Raw genomic sequence first — 17,191 nt, 5'->3', positions numbered from 1 at the left:
ATAATAATAATAATAATAATAATAATAATAATAACAGGAGCCACAGGTGAGGGCTGAGTGTAGGGTGGGGACCAAAGTCCAGCCAATGCGTTAGCAGCAACCGAGGTGACCTCCCTGGGCGGCGTGTATGGAGGTCCTGGGCTGCCCAGACGACAAGACCCCCACTCTCGGCTTCGCCGATGTGGTCCAAAGGAAAGCAGAGTGATACATTTGGTACCAGCTTGGCTGCAGGAGTTGCTGGAAGGAGGAGTACAAGGTGCCATCCAACCGTCTTAGGAACTCCACTCTGGATTTGTGCAGGGTTTACTTTGGCCTTATCTTCTTCAAAAGATGCCCCACAAGGCAGCGAAGGTATAGAATCAGAGTTCTGCCCCTCACTTCCCTCTACAGCACATACTGAAACCTTCTTGACCACTGGGCCCACTATTGGTCTTGTCTCCTCAATCCACCAGAGCCTGTCTTCTCACGCAGGGCAAGTCCCTAACTCATCAAGGGCTTATAAGACCCATCAGCTACCCTCACTTGGTTTAGCCGGCCAGTCGAAGCCATTCCTTGGGAGTGGCTGCTGTCACCTCCTGACAGCTTCTAGGTGGAATCAAATTGATCCCCTCCCCCTCTTCCTTTTTCCTTCTGTGATGGAATTCCTATTTGGGGACTTCCCTGGCTTTTTTCTGGCCCATGTAGGACCAGTCTGGATAGTTGGCCTTGGTGAAGACTTGACGTTTTCATCCCCCAAAAAGTTTTTGATTTGTGTTCCTACTGAAATGAGGCTGTATTTTAATGTTGTATTTTCATCTTGCTTTAAGTTGTATTTCAGTCAATTGTTTTTATTGTTTTTATTGTTTTAGCCGCCCTGAGCCCAGTCTTGGTTGGGGAGGGCGGGGTATAAATAAAATTTAATAATAATAATAATAGTAATAATAATAATAATAGGAGCCACAGGTGAGGGCTGAGTGTAGGGTGGATAAGGGAGGACCAAAGGTGGATAAACTACCTCAGAAGGAGCACAGCATGACCCCCACCAGAGGTACTACCCACCCCCAACCCACCCCCAACAATCCATGTAAAGGTAAAGTAAAGGGACCCCTGACCATTAGGTCCAGTTGTGGCCGACTCTGGGGTTGCAGCACTCATCTCACTTTATTGGCCGAGGGAGCCGGCGTACAGCTTCCGGGTCATGTGGCCAGCATGACTAAGCCGCTTCTGGCGAACCAGAGCAGCGCATGGAAACACCGTTTACCTTCCCGCCGGAGCAGTACCTATTTATCTACTTGCACTTTGAGGTGCTTTCGAACTGCTAGGTTGGCAGGAGCAGGGACTGAGCAATGGGAGCTCACCCCGTCGCGCGGATTCGAACCGCTGACCTTCTGATCGGCAAGCCCTAGGCTCTGTGGTTTAACCCACAGTGCCACCCACATCCCACAACAACCCATGTACTGCATAATAAACATATGCACCTCTGTCATGTTCCCTCCTTAGTTGTTTTCCCCCAACTATGAAAATTTCTAAAAATCCCAAATGTCATAACCTTTAGTCATAGGGAAGTTGTGCCATCTCTGTTGTGCCATCTAGTTTGCCCTTTCTAAACCCTTTCCTGCTCTGCAATGTCTTTTTTTTATTTAGGTGAGGTGACCAGAACAGCACACAGTATCCCAAGTGTGACTGCACCATATATTTGTATAACAGCATTGTGCCAGGTATGAGGAAGTTGTGATCCGGCAGATGGAGGACTCTCAACTCCCAGTCAATGGTAAGGGATGATGGGAGTTGATGTTCAGCAACTGGAGAGCCCCAGCTTCCCCAACCCTGTTAATTTTGGTAATTTTAGCTTTAATAATGTTTTCCTCCAGTTTTCCCAGATCAGATATTAACCTAGGTAAAGGTAAAGGGACCCCTGACCATTAGGTCCAGTCGTGGCCAACTCTGGGATTGCGGCGCTCATCTCGCTTGATTGGTCAAGGGAGCCAGCGTACAGCTTCCGGGTCATGTGGCCAGCATGACTAAGCTGCTTCTGGCGAACCAGAGCAGCGACAGAAAGGCCTTTTACCTTCCCACCAGGGCGGTCCCTATTTATCTACTTGCACTTTGAGGTGCTTTCGAACTGCTAGGTTGGCAGGAGCAGGGACCGAGCAACGGGAGCTCACCCCATCGCGGGGATTCGAACCGCCGACCTTCTGATCGGCAAATCCTAGGCTCTGTGGTTTAACCCACAGCGCCACCCGCGTCCCGATATTAACCTAAGTAGCCTGTAATTTCCCATATCTCATCTTGCTCCGATTTTAAAACTGACCACTTTCTAGTCCTTGATGCGGAGGCTGATCTTAGGGACAAGCTGAATATATTTGTTATAAGATCAACAATGTTCTTTAAGAATATTTGGGTGGATGCCTTCCGGAACGGACAAATCTGTCAGTTTTAAAATTGTCAGCAGGTGTTAGAATTTTTGTTGCGTAAGTTCCTCATTCTTTCCTGAGGAACTAATTTAGTTACAGGGATCTGCCTCACTCTTTCCACTGTAAAGATATATGCAATTAATTAATTAAGCGTTGCCAGTTTCCAAGTTGTCATTATAAGTCTGCTAACTTGGTATCTTATCACCATTAGTTTCGTCAGTTCCTCAGACTTTGTTTTTCCTGAGGACGCTACTTGACATACAGGAATCTGCGCTACACCTCCCTCTGAGGAGACATATGCAAAGTTCTGCAATATTCATTTCCTCCTTTAGCATCCTTCTGACTTCCTTGTTTTTGAAAGGTCCAGCCACCTCCCTGGCTGCTCATCTGCCTCTAATGCAATTATTTTGTTGTTGTTCTTCAGCTAAATACTTACCGGTACTTACATATTCTGCATCCCTTATAGTCTTCTTAGATTTCTTTTGCCAATATTTCTTCCTTTTGGTCTCTTCCTGCCTTTAATAGCTTTATTAACTCTGCTCATCACGCAGGGATCCTCTTAGGCCTGGTGGTACTTTTTCTGATTTGCAGTATATATTCTAGCTAAACTTCTATTATTATGGTTTTGAACAACCCCCAAGCATTCTGGAGAGATTTGACCCTCTTGACTTTCCACTTCAACTTCTTTTTTACCTCATTTTTGGCAAAAATTTTCTTTGGCAGTCAAATGTGACTGGGTGGGACTTTGTTGGCAATTGTCCATCTACATCTATGTTGAATTTAATAGTACTATGGTCGCTGTTTCCAATTCAGTTACACTTATATCTCTTACCAGGTCCTGGGCTTAATATTAAGCCATCTCCCCTCTTGTTGGTTATGTGACCAACTGTTCTTGGACACAGTCATTTAGGGCATCTAGAAATTTTGCCTTTTTGTCATGACTCGAATATGCATATGCTTTGTCTATGCGAAGCAGTGTTAGAAACAGAAATATGAAAACTAGGAGCTAAATGGCACCTTAAACCTAGGTTGTGGGTGCAACAACAAAATGTCTAGGCACTTTTTTATATATAGAACAATAATACAAAGCTGAAAATAAATGAACTGCAGCTAAAATCTTACATTCAGTTTTCACGTGGTCCAGTCCTTCCCCTGCTCATCCCCTTAATATACTTAAGAGGGTCTCTTCGCCAGTCTTCAGAGAGTAGCTGGAAGTGGGGAGGCAGAAAAAGGCCCTCCTTTCCTTCCACTCTGCAGTTTTAATCTGAAATCTCAGGTGCGGTACCGTGCCCAGAGCTCAAAAATCAGCTTGCACTAATGAAATCCCCTGTCGCAAAATGCACCTGGAAGTGTTATGTACTGAATTTCTCACCCTTGGCCAGCAGGGGGATACTGTGGATAGTTTTCACTCAGGTCCACATATGCAAATAAGGGATTGAAAGTGACGTTCAGTGATTGGATAGTTACAGAAAGTGTTACAGTTGCATTGTAGTGGAGCTCTATATAAGCAGGCTGGCTGAACCCTTCAGTTCAGTTCTGTTCTGTTCTGTGAGTAAACAAGAGCTGTTTGAAGAATCGCTGTGTCGTCTGATATGTTCACCCACAACTTAACAGGAACAATGGGAGTTTCGAACACTGATGTGAAGGTAGTGAGGGCAAAAAGTTGGTCACCAGTTAATATTGCGCTTTTGGATCCCTCCTTCATTTCCTTCTCTATCTTAGAATCACTCTGGGCATTTTGGTTTGGGGGATGATAATATATCCCTGCTACTACATTACCCTTCAGGTCTGGTAACACCACCTAGAGCAATTCTGCAGAGGAGTCTGCTATTTGGGGGATCTGTAGCTTGTTGGACTCCCATGTTCTTGTTGATATACAGATTGATATTACCTCCAATACACCCTTCCGGGTCCTCCATATAAAATTTATATCCAGAGATAATCATAAGCCTGCCTTTCATCCAAATGACTTCATTGCCATTATTGTCTATGTTATGTGTGCATTGCAGGAGATGGGGGATTCTTTATAGCTTTATTAAAATAAAAAAGTTGTGTGTTTTTAATGTTTTAAAATGGGATGGATATGGGTTTTAAAATGCCACTGTAGCCGACCAAAAGTCCAGAGGTAACATTATTATCAATTTACGATGGGGTTGAAGGTTCGCAGGCTATGAAGGACTTGCTCACAAATTTATGGACAGCTGCACAAATTAATATAGCTAGGAAGTGGAAGGGGCAAGCAGAATATAAAATGGAAGAATGGTGTAAAGAGGTGTGGGATATAGCTATTAACGATAAATTAACATGTGCCATTAAAGTAAGACGGGGAATATGCAGGAGAAACGATTTTGAGGAGATATGGAAGGTGTTTGTAGAATTTGTACTGTTAAAATGGAAAAGGGGTCAAACCATCACAATTTTGGGAGGTTGGATAGTTACAATGGAATGGTCTCGGTGGTGGGGTGCACATTTTTATTCGTATTTATTTATGATTATTACTGTCAAAAATATGATTACTGTCAAAAATAAAATTATAAAATAAAAATAAAAATGCCATTGCAGTGCGCGGTGGTGGGTGTTCCTCTAAAGCAGGCATGGGCAACTTGTGGCCTTCCAGAGATTGCTGAACTACACTTCCCATCAACCCCTAGCAAGCACAGCCAATGGCCAGGGATGATCAGAGTTGTAGTTCTGCAACATCTGGAGGACCAAAGGTTCCCTACATTGGCTTTAAAGCATAGCAGCATAGGAAGCTGCCTTATACCAAGCCAGACCATTGATCCATATAACACAGTACTGTCTAGCAACAGCGCTCCAAAATTTCTGGCAGAAGTCCCAGCGCTTACCTGGAGCTGCCAGGGCTTGAACCTGGACCTTCTGAGCTACATCCCTTCAGTAGCGGTGTTTCTGATTTTGAAAACAGCAGTCACGTGTCTTGTATGCTTTTGAGTCTTATGAGGTTCCATAGCACTTATTGCTAGGTAAATGTAATAGAATTGCAGCCTTAAATACATGTTGTGAGTTGGAAAACGGATGTTTCTGGAGGTTATGAGATACGGCGGCTTTCCTTGACGTATACCCTTCATCAACTAAGTGCAGAAAAGCAGACATGGGCACTTGTTATGGAAAGATAAGAATGTAAATTCACCAGTAAGGACAGGAGGAAATCTCCAGCCCTCTCCTATGGGAACAAGCCCCAATATATTCTATTAGCTCTGAACAACTGAGTGGCAACTAAAAGGAGCGGAACTGTCGTTAGTAACCTGTTTCCATACAGCAGAAGGGAGCACTGTACTGCAGCAGGAAAGGAGCCCAGGAGGCTAGCTTATTCCACATCAGGCCCTTCAGTGAATATATCCCATTATTGGCTGCAGTGGCAGCTCCAGAACACAGGTGACGCTGTGGTCTAAACCACTGAGCCTCTTGGGATTGCCGATCAGAAGGTCGGTGGTTCGAATCCCCGCGACGGGGTGAGCTCCCGTTGCTCTGTCCCAGCTTCTGCCAACCTAGCCGTTCAAAAGCACACCAGTGCAAGTAGATAAATAGGTACCGCTGCGGCGGGAAGGTAAACGGCGTTTCCATGCGCTCTGGCTTCCGTCACGGTGTCCCGTTGCGCCAGAAGCGGTTTAGTCATACTGGACACATGACCTGGAAAGCTGTCTGTGGACAATCGCCGGCTCCCTCGGTCTGAGACTTAACCGGCCAGGGGTCCTTTACCTTACTGGCTGCAGTGACCTTTCAGGATTATCATAATAAATTTCCCAGACTTTCTGTGATCTGGCAGGGAATCAGAGAGTCACCTGACTCTTTGCATGCTAAGTGTGTGCTGTAGCACCAAGCCATGGCCCTTCCCTACAAGGAAACATTTCTTGGGAGTTTCCATGCCAAATGTTCACTAGGCGCCTGCTTGATTCACTTTGTTGAATTTGGGCTAAGGTAATGAAACATTGCTGGCCAAAAGATAGGGCAAGAGGAAGGGCTGGCAATAAATTCATACTATGCCTGGCATGTGAAGGAAGTCTCTTTCTCCAACAGCTGTTTACAGAGCCAGGAAATCAATATCCCGACACAGCTTGTGAACGCAACAAGGTTTTGTTTTGCCACAGGGAGAGGGAACCACCCTCTCGTTTGTAAAACTGTTTGACATATAATCGACAGGGCTATTCTAAGACGCACCCATTCCATTTCATGTACAGAAGCCAACTAGACCAAGACAACATGGTTCATTATTGTCAAGAGCAGTAGGCTAAGTTAGGGGGTGCAAACCTGCCCATGTGACACACAGCAGCTGTTCTACAAAACATCAGTACAGTGGTACCTCGGGTTAAGGGACGCGGGTGGCGCTGTGGCTTAAACCACAGAGCCTAGGACTTGCCAATCAGAAGGTCGGCAGTTCGAATCCCCATGACGAGGTGAGCTCCCGTTGCTCGGTCCCAGCTCCTGCCAACCTAGCAGTTCGAAAGCACATCAAAGTGCAAGTAGATAAATAGGTATCGCTCCGGCGGGAAGGTAAACGGCGTTTCCATGCGCTGCTCTGGTTCACCAGAAGTGGCTTAGTCATGCTGGCCACACGACCCGGAAGCTGTACGCTGGCTCCCTCGGCCAATAAAGTGAGATGAGCGCCGCAACCCAGAGTCGGTCACGACTGGACCTAATGATTAGGGGTCCCTTTACCTTTACCTCAGGTTAAGTACTTAATTTGTTCCGGAGGTCCGTTATTAACCTGAAACCGTTCTTAACCTGAAGCACCACTTTACCTAATGGGGCCTCCTGCTGCCGCTGTGCCGCCAGAGCACGATTTCTGTTCTCATCCTGAAGCAAAGTTCTTAACCCGAGGTACTATTTCTGGGTTAGAGAAGTCTGTAATCTGAAGTGTATGTAACCTGAAGCGTCTGTAACCCGAGGTACCACTGCCCCTTTGAGGCAGGTGCCTCACTCTGCCCAATGGTAGAGATGGCTCCAGTTGTTGAGGCACAGGCTGTGGCAGAAAGGCTAAAAAAGGAAGAGATTTTCCCCAAGTCAACTGCATTCCACCCCCCACCCCACCCCCCATGTACAAGATCACCCACACAAGTTCAGTGGTGCAAACTGCCCTTTCTTAAGTCTCCTTTCAATGCAAATAGTATAATTAGAAGAGAGACAACAAAAGGTGCTATGTAAGAAGGCTGTGTTTTAGACGGTGTTAAAACATGGGTTTTAAACAATGGGTTTAAAGCAATGACAAACCTAGACAGCATCTTAAAAAGTAGAGACATCACCTTGCCAACAAAGGTCCGTATAGTAAAAGCTATGGTTTTCCCAGTAGTGATGTATGGAAGTGAGAGCTGGACCATAAAGAAGGCTGATCGCCGAAGAATTGATGCTTTTGAATTATGGTGCTGGAGGAGACTCTTGAGAGTCCCATGGACTGCAAGAAGATCAAACCTCCCCATTCTGAAGGAAATCAGCCCTGAGTGCTCACTGGAAGGACAGATCGTGAAGCTGAGTGTGATGGCCTGGGATTCCGATTCGGAGGATGAAACAGAGGAATCCCAGCCTGCACAGGAGTCCCCGCCTCCAGGGCCGGCTGAACTGGGGCAAGGCCTAGATGCTGAAGAGCCTGCACCTGTGGCAGTGCATCAGGAGCTGGCCCCAGGTGAAGCCCTTCTGGCCCCAGAGGGGCTTGACGACTCAGTGGCCACAGGTGAGCCTCCTCCAGGGCCCAGTAACCCTTCGGCCTCTCCTGATCTGCAGAGGCTTAGGGCAGAGAGGCGAAGGGAACTGGTTGCCCCCAGGAGGAGTGCTCGCCTTAAGGCCAGAGGAGGCGGGGCTCCTGGGACCGGGACCGCCCCTGGCCTTAGAAGAGGATAAAAGCCCAGTCAGCCCGGCCCCAGGTTGCGGGAGCAACGTCGTTGTTGGCTTCGGACCTTCCTGTGTTCCTGATCCCTGCTCGGCCTCCTGTTCCTGACTATCCGGTACTCCTGTTCCCTGCTCGGCTTCCTGTTCCTGACTATCCGGTACTCCTGTTCCCTGCTCGGCCTCCTGTTCCCGACCATCCGGTGTTCCTGTTCCCTGCACAGCCTCCTGTTCCAGCGTTCCTGTTCCCCGCCCGGCTCTCTGCCTCGGACCTTGCCCCTCTTCGTGTGGACTCTGCTACACCCAAGGTACCTTACCCCCGGGACCAGCACACTGAGGCTCCAATACTTTGGCCACCTCATGAGAAGAGAAGACTCCCTGGAAAAGACCCTGATGTTGTGAAAGATGGAGGGCACAAGGAGAAGGGGACGACAGAGGACGAGATGGTTGGATAGTGTCTTCGAAGCTACCAGCATGAGTTTGACCAAACTGCGGGAGGCAGTGGAAGACAGAAGTGCCTGGCGTGCTCTGGTCCATGGGGTCACGAAGAGTCGGACACGACTAAACAACAACAACAACAACAACAAAACATGGGTGCTGACTCCAGGCAGAAGTACCGTATATAGCAGACTAAGCAGAAGGACGCTTAAGGACTATTTTGAAAATGGGATTTTGCTATGAGGATAAAGCACAAGTCTTCTACACAGCAAACACTATTATATTCAGTGCGCCTCTGCTGATATGTCAGTTGGCAGGTGTCAGAATTGCTGCTCAATTTATCGCAGCTGAAGTGTTAGACTGAGCGCCAACATTTGCAGACAAACTTCATAGATGTTGAAGAACTGAGATACACCAGTGACTGTGGGCAATCAGTAAAATGCAGTGTATGTAAGATTTAAAGGGGAAACAGAACTATAAATTATTCAGCCATTTACAGAATTAATTAGGCAGCACTTGCACACACCTGTGTGTGTGTGTGTGTAATCGCTAATGTTGCTTTTTAAATCTAATTAGCTTAAAAATATATTGATTGTAAAAAATAAAAATCAATATACGTTTATCACTTCAAACTTGGGGAACTTGAGTGCAAAAGTGAATAAAAAAACACCATTTTGTCCTACGCAACCTTACTTTTGTAGAGAGATTTTGTGCTAATGTAGGCTGAAATGCGCTGGTCAAGATGGCAAAGATCTCTATTATCAGAGATCGCAAAGAAAGGAATATATGATAATAACAACAAGAAGATGAGGAAAGTAATAAAGAGACTATCTGGACAGAACAGGATAGAACTGTCTAATTAAAGCAGCAATATAAGTGATGTTTGGACCCCTTTTCGGAGCTTGAAGTATGGGTACCCCCAACAAAAATGTAAAAATCTGGCTGTATAATTTGGAACTAATGTGATTTGGAAATGTGATTTGATTGGCCTGTTAATAAAAATTATATATATATATATATATTTTTTAAAAAGATCTCTATCCTTCTTTCAGACCTGGTCAAGAGAATGAGAGAACTATAAAGATCTTTGAATGAGATCCCAGCCCACTGAGGTACCATCTTGAAACAACCTGTTGAAGCCTTTTTAAGAGTGTTTTTTGTTTTTTTAGTGTTACTGTTTATAGAACCATCTCCCATCTGAACTGAGACAAGCACCAATTTTGATGTGCTTTGTTTTCTGAAGACCCATATTTCTGTGCACTCAGGCACTTGCTGGTTAAGTGGCTGGCCTATTATAGATTGCGATGCATTTTCTTGCGTGGCTTTTATTGGAATTGTGAACCCTCCTCCCCCAGGCATGAATGGCAGTTGAGAAGCATTTTAATAGCGACAACACGGGCATACCTATATTATCGGATTTTAAACTGGCTGCATAATACATGGTGACCTGCATCTCTTGATGCTATGCCAGACTAATCTGAAACAATTGTTGCCTCGCTACTAGCTTCCAAATTTTCAAGGATGCTTTAGTTAGGTGTTTAGATGAATAATGGCTCTCAATTGGGAGCGATTCCTAGAAGGGAGACTTAACCCTCAGGCCTCTTCATACGAAAAGGTATCCTTCTCCAAAACAGCTAGTACTTGGGTTGCAATTCTATATATAATTACTCCCTTGCATCCTGCTGAATTCTGCGGGATTTCGTAGGACTTGGCTCTACATACAAATTACCGTATTTTTTGCTCTATAAGACTCACTTTTTCCCTCCTAAAAAGGGGAAATGTGTGTGCGTCTTATGGAGTGAATGCAGGCTGCACAGCTATCCCAGAAGCCAGAACAGCAAGAGGGATTGCTGCTTTCACTGCGCAGCGATCCCTCTTGCTGTTCTGGCTTCTGAGATTCAGAATATTTTTTTTCTTGTTTTCCTCCTCCAAAAACTAGGTGCGTCTTGTGGTCTGGTGCGTCCTATAGAGCGAAAAATACGGTAATTGATCTCAAGTGTAGAATCAGTTCTAGCAGTCTAAAGAGCTCTCTTGTCTGGTTCAACATGGACAGATTTTGTCTCTTGTTTTCCTGTGCCTGCTTTGACTGCCCTGCTGAACTGGCAACAAGGTACTTTAATATTAAAATAATTTATGACGGACAGTCATGTTGCTACCAAAAGGAATTGAGGAGGAAGACTGAATAAGCTTGGCAACTCTGCTTCTTCAGTCACATCCATTTAGGCCAAACTCTTGTTATTCTAGTTTGGATTTCTTTTCTGGAGGCAGCAGGATCAATCCTCACCCGCTATATAGGTTGTAGTGGGATTTAGGCAATTCTTTTGTTGGGTTGGGATCATTAGGCAATTTTGGTTTTCGGCCCCCCGTTATATTAAACATGTCCTTTGGGTTTATTTGTTAAATATGGAAACAATCAATCTTCTGGTCTGATCGAGCAGAGGGAGAGGAAAAGCAAGGTTTCTTTCAATCACTTCTGGTACCAACCCCTCATATTACATGAACTTTTCCAGGAAACTGGCAGTTTATACAGCAGCGCCATCTAGTGGGCACCTTGTGAAAATACAACCACAGATATCAATTGTTTACAAGGAATAAAGGAAGCCAACCTGGATTTACCAAAGGGCTTCTGCTGATTTTCACTTGCTCCCTCACTCTGTTAGGGTAAACCAGGCATAGGCAAACTCGGCTCTCCAGATGTTTTGGGACTACAACTCCCATGATCCCTAGCTAACAGGACCAGTGGTCAGGGATGATGGGAATTATAGTCCCAAAACATCTGGAGGGCTGTGTTTGCCTATGCCTGGGGTAAACCCTGCTACTATTACTCTGATTTGAACATGTCTGCTAGCCACATAGAAGAAATGTCCTCTTGAGTGGAAGGATTTTAAGAGAATGTAGCCTAGGTATGAATACTACTTCACAAGCCATCAGTTACAGAGCAATTTTTGTTTCAGCTGCCAAGTATTCCAGCATATGCAGAATGCAGCTCATGGTAAGCTAGTGATCCAGTAAGTTAACCAGAAATATTAAGATGTTTGCCTGGGTGTCGTACGGGAAGCGGGTGGCACTGTGGGTTAAACCACACAGCCGAGGACTTGCCGATCAGAAGGTCGGCGGTTCGAATCCCCGCAATGGGGTGAGCTCCCGTTGCTCGGTCCCTGCTCCTGCCAACCTAGCAGTTCGAAAGCATGTCAAAGTGCAAGTAGATAAATAGGTACCGCTAGAGTGGGAAGGTAAACGGCGTTTCCATGCACTGCTCTGGTTCGCCAGAAGTGGCTTAGTCATGCTGGCCACATGACCCGGAAGCTGTACGCCGGCTCCCTCGGCCAACAAAGCAAGATGAGTGCCGCAACCCCAGAGTCGGCCACGACTGGACCTAATGCTCAGGGGTCCCTTTACCTTTACCTGGGTGTTGTACATTAGCTAGCGGATACCCTTGTCATAGAAGGTAGCGTTTTGAAACTTTTAAGCGCCAAAGGGCAAATCAAAATAGTGCAAAGTATCGAGCGCTTTCAGCTGGGACACGACCACCATTTACCCTGGAAATAGAAGGTGGTTACTGAGCACGGTCCAAGTTGGGATCGTGAACTTTTCCCCTACTGGCCTTCCTGTTCTAATGTTAGAAAGCTTGGCATCTCCCACCCCAAATGCACGTGTGGGGTTATGGCTCCTCGAGATTTGGAAATTGACAATTTCATTTTGCCTCTCTTCACCGGAGCCTCTGAAAATACGCTTGAACTCCTTACCAGGAACAAGTGGACAACTATCACCAGTTCTTAAGCACATTCTTTTGCTGCCTGCTGCCTCTGCCAGTATTTTCAAGTGTCTCATTTACATCCCCCCACCCCAATGTACATTGCGTTAGACTTCATTGGGAGCTTTGACTGCCATTAAGCAAACTCCATTAACACTGATCATGTCAGGGTTTTTTCCAGGCGGGTGGTCCCTAGGGTGGAAATTTCCACAGTATACCTAGGTGTATGGAATTTCCCCATGCCCATCCTGCAGGGTGAATCACATTTCCAGAAGAAAGCCGTAGATATCAGATTATGGCTGCAATCCTAGGAAAACTTATTTGGAAGTAAAATCCTATTGAGATGAGGACTGCTTAGTAAACATGGGTCTATCTGGTCGTAAAGATTACACTGTTGTCCAAACTGTAAGAGAATTTGTTATTGAGGAATTCCAGGTTTACTGAAGTAAACTCCCTACATTGCTACCAGATCAGGTCTGCTGCTACTAACATGTTAAGTTTTTGTTTCTGTTTTTCAAAAAACTTTCTATATTCAGTTTGCCTAGCTATACCTTCCCATGCTGATTCTGTTGCCAGTTTCAACAGAAAGTAAAGGGTTGGCTCAAGGTTTTAAGGGTTAACTAATTCGTGTTAATTAAGTGACTTAAGAATTTATAGCTCTTGCTGTCTCAGTGGAGCTTAACAAAAGAAACACAAAATCAAAGTGTTGCCTAATATTTGGGGGTCACCTCTTGAACCAAAGTGGCCCTCTAATCAGCCTCTATGACTGGGATGTCCCTGCTTTGATGGGCAAGAGTCATCTCAAGCTTGTGTTCAGAACCATCCAAGTCACTTATCTCAAATCGAAATAAAGGAGAAAGTTCATCTAATACACTGATTTTTTTTTTGTTTACTTACATTAAATACATTGGTAAATCAGCAGTTGAAATTCTGTTACCATGATTGTTATTTTAAATGCAATGTAAGAGCTTTCTCAAAAGAAAAAAAATAAAGAAAAACCAAACTGTTCAGAAGAGTAGAGTAAGCAGAAGAGAAAGGGTGTGGTTTTTAAGAGCAAAAAGTTGCAGTGTCCTTACTTGGTCTAGGAACTAGCCAGGAAGCAGTAACCAAAATTTGTGAGCAAGATGAAAGCATTAGGGATTTTTTTTTTTTTTTTTTGTATTTAAATGCAGAATCTATTTTTGCTTTGCCATGAGCCGAGAGCAAAACAGCACCTTAGCTTTGTTGGAATGGGATAGGGCACGCTTGTTCCTGCTCCTAGGTCCTTCTGGAGGGCCACGAACATCACATTACATGTGCATAACAGAAAGATGGAACTCTCCGTGAAGTAGGTTTTAACAGTGAACGCAGCTGAAGGCGCAAGGCTCCATTTCAGGGTCCTCCCTCACACACAGCTCTGCTCTTGAGACACAAGTGAAGTTTGAGATCACAAAATAAATACTGGGGAAGTGCCACGGCACTCCAGAAGTCTTTATCAACACTGACATCAGAAATTCCATGCACAATTGCGGCGTGGAGCAACTCTGCACGTGTGTCAATTGGATGGGCCAAGTCACAGCACACATTACTTCCAGTTAACTTAGATTTTGAGTTTTCTTGCTCAAAGCCGCGTGTAGACAGATTTGTCCGGCTCCTTCCTTAGTTGCTCCCAGCTCAAATACAGCCACCGGTAGAAGGCCATTTCAAAGGCAGCAGAATAACGCCGCATGCTGTCAGCAGTGCAGGATTTAACCGTATCAACTTATGGTAAGAGCAAAGCCCTAAATGCACACATCTTGCTTGGGTGAACACCAGCCATTTAAGCTGCACTGGTGAATGGGAAGAGGCAAGTAAATGCAAACCGGCATCAAGCCACAGGTGCAAGCATGTGGAAAATGAGAGTGCTTCAAACCATGCCGGGGGAAATAATGGGAAAGCGTGTGCAGGTGTGTGTGTGTGCTTAAACATAATCCGTTCCAAGCTCTCCCACAATAACATTCAACCATATGTGAGAAGTCTGCATGGGGGAGCCAACAGAGTACACCCAAGAGATGCTTCTGTGGGTAGCCAGCTGATTTGCTGCCAAGATGTGGACAGCACTGTGGAACTCTTAACATTTTAGAAGCTGTACTCATGCTTGAGGCTTCAAGTAAAAAATGCCAGGAGGGATGGAGGCGGGAAGGTGCTATTTACCCTGGTGAAGGCCACTATCGGAAGAGGAGCTATTTCTAACGGAGATGCTGGGCTGCTGCTAGCTCTTCAGAGAGCAAAATGTGGGTGAGAGATGGTAGCATGCGTCGCCTTTACAGGTCAGCACTATCTACAGCTAAATTTTAAAAGCTATTACTTTGTTCAGCTAATAGCAGGGAAGTAAAAATCCCGCAACCACCCGCCCCCCCTTTGATTTATACAAATTTGTGCTGTACTATTTACAGAGAAAACTGAAAACAAACAGGGCACAAACACTTATCAAGTTTAAACAGCCCTTGGGGTCTGAGGGAGGTTGAAGACAGAAGGGGCTGCTCTACCGCTCTAGACTGCCACCTCTCGACAGCTTCCTAGGGCAAGACTGGGTTTGTACACAGGGAGGTTCTGCAAGGGTATAGGAAAAAGCCAAAAGGCAAGCTGGGCGCTCCCTGGCAGGAAAAAGGGTTTAGAAAGTACAGTACTGGTCCTCCTACTAGCAGCTCTCCTCCCATCTAGCATGTCGTCCTGTTTCTGACTTGCCTGCACCCGCAGCCCCAGCCTTCTCCCAAGGACCCAATGGCCTTTCTCCTTTTGGCAACTTTAGAACAAAAGTTCTGCGCAACGTGCAAGGCTGTGCATACAGGCGCGGGCCGAAGCTCTCAAAAGGAAACTTCAGCAGGCTCCTCTACTGTATCCCAGCTGAACAAAGGGAGCTTGACTTCCCTTGCACATTCTTCTTTCAGACAGCAGGCCACACCCATTTTGAGCAGAGCAGAGAGTCTCTCTTAATGGGACTCTTGGTAACTGAAGCACAACCTGCAAACAGCAACCTGAACATTAACACAACAGGAGGAGATACAATCGCCTTTTTGACTGGTCTTCTGCAGGTCAACGTTGCCACTCCTCTCCCTCCGCTACACTATCCCGGCTGCCAAAACTTCTAAGGCATCAAAATCAAGGGCTATCTGAGGGTCTGAGGAAACAAATTGCGATATTCTACACTTGTACACGCATGATTCTCAGATTTATGTCGCTGACACCAAGGGCCACATTCAGGTCATAGCAAGCAAGACACGAGCGAAAGTTCAGATACAATCTTCCTCTCCGACCCAGCCACAAAAGGCTGCCCTGGAAAAAAAGATAAATGAAGGACACTGCAGCTTTTCTGAAAACCGGGAAAAAAGGAAATTAAAAAACAACTCTGGGAGGACCCCCTCAAAAATGCATTTTCTTGAGGGAGCCCGTTCAACCTCGCTCTTAAAAATGAATCTACAAGAATTAAGATCTCCCTCGGTTGTGACCCTCCCCACCCCACCCCACATAGCATTAAACAAAATAAAGGGAGGTGGAGGTAAAGAGAGGGTGGATGTTACAGGACCAAGAACACAGAGCAAAGACAGCGGTGGGGAGGGAGGGGTTGGGCAGAGAGAGGAGAGGAAATGTTATCTGGAGAAAACAGAGCAGGGGAATCAGAGTAATTAGGTAGCTATTTGCACCTATAATACAAAGTGAAGAAAGAGTTTGTTTTTGGAAGTTAAGTCCCCGGTCGGTCTATCTCCACTTTCCTCGTGGGGGGTGGTGGTAACAGACGTCTGGTGGTGGTTTCTGAAGCATTAGAAGTGCAGTTAAACGGAGCTCTCGGGAGGAGGGAGGGAGGGCGGCTTCCAAGTGCGCCGATGCTGTTATTGGAGGTGAGGTGTGGTGTGGTGGGGCGGAAATGGAGGTTATATCTTATCTCTCGCCGGCTGCTTTAATGCCACCGTTTAGTTGCTGCAACACTGGCTCTTGTTCTGCTGGGACTGCTCGTGAAGGTCCACCCCTCGATTCCGACCCACGGCACCCCCTGTGCTCTGGGGCTCGCTCTTTGGCAGCTTCTTAGCTGGAAGGAGAAAAAAACACAATATGTGTTAGGTGTGGGGGAACTTCCTGGGTTCATCCCCCTTTGGGATTAAACAACAGGAGTAAAGTTTGGAACAAGGACATTTCGGCTATGCAGAAATCTGGAACTCCTCTATCTCCTAAAGCCTTCCCAACTCACTTATTTTTAATGCTCCAAATGGCAGGTGCAACAAGCTGACTGCAGTTCTCGTATTGCTCAGCTTTCGTACTGTTAATGTCAGGTTTCCTTAACAGTGGCTGACAAATCTCCGTTATAGTTCCACCAAGGTAACTACAAATATGTGTTAGATTGAAAGCAAGGTAGGTTTGAACAGCGACAGTTTCAATGAACCATAGAGTTCCACAGAAATATTTCACATTCCTGCTAAACTGGAATTTATAAAGGGGCTGGTTTGTTCTAGGAACCCCCCCCCCAAGTGGAGCAGTGGTGGGGGCTATGGAGGTATTTCCTTCACTTCCCCCTGCCTCTGCCGCCTCCAAGAGTCTGAATTTGGACTTGCCGTTTGGATTAGCCGCTCATACATGATCATTTACGCAAAGCAGATGAGAGATGCAATTGTAAGCCTAAAGTGCAGGCGAAAAGCATGTAGCATTGCCACTGGTAATAGCCAGCAGTTTTAGGCCACTTTCCTAATCCAGGGCAGGGCTATGTGTTGCAACTTCTGTTTAAAGAAGAATATGCAGGTAGAGCCAACTCATCCTGCAA

The 17,191-nt window shown here is 45.8% G+C and overlaps 1 protein-coding gene and 1 long non-coding RNA gene across 7 annotated transcripts in view; both read right to left on the bottom strand.

The window, feature by feature from the left end:
* Positions 1 to 4,569: 4,569 nt before the first annotated feature.
* On the bottom strand, positions 4,570 to 7,857 carry LOC308471289. The gene is made up of 2 exons (XR_013982880.1): positions 6,691 to 7,857; positions 4,570 to 6,659 (listed from the first exon to the last, which is right to left on the bottom strand). It is a non-coding gene; the product is annotated as an uncharacterized lncRNA (long non-coding RNA).
* A 5,427-nt stretch (positions 7,858 to 13,284) lies between these two features.
* Positions 13,285 to 17,191, bottom strand: part of RAB5B (RAB5B, member RAS oncogene family) — a 28,050-nt gene continuing 24,143 nt past the window's right edge. For all 6 annotated transcript variants that reach the window (XM_080995083.1, XM_080995084.1, XM_080995081.1 and 3 more), the window contains one exon: positions 13,285 to 16,465. In XM_080995083.1, coding sequence (XP_080851209.1) covers positions 16,350 to 16,465 — 116 coding nt within the window. In that variant the 3' untranslated portion in view covers positions 13,285 to 16,349. The remainder of the gene's footprint in view (positions 16,466 to 17,191) is intronic.

This window comes from Podarcis pityusensis (assembly GCF_964106645.2).
Source record: "Podarcis pityusensis genome assembly, chromosome: 2".
Lineage (NCBI taxonomy): Eukaryota > Metazoa > Chordata > Lepidosauria > Squamata > Lacertidae > Podarcis > Podarcis pityusensis.
This window is presented reverse-complemented; position numbering and strand designations above follow the sequence as displayed.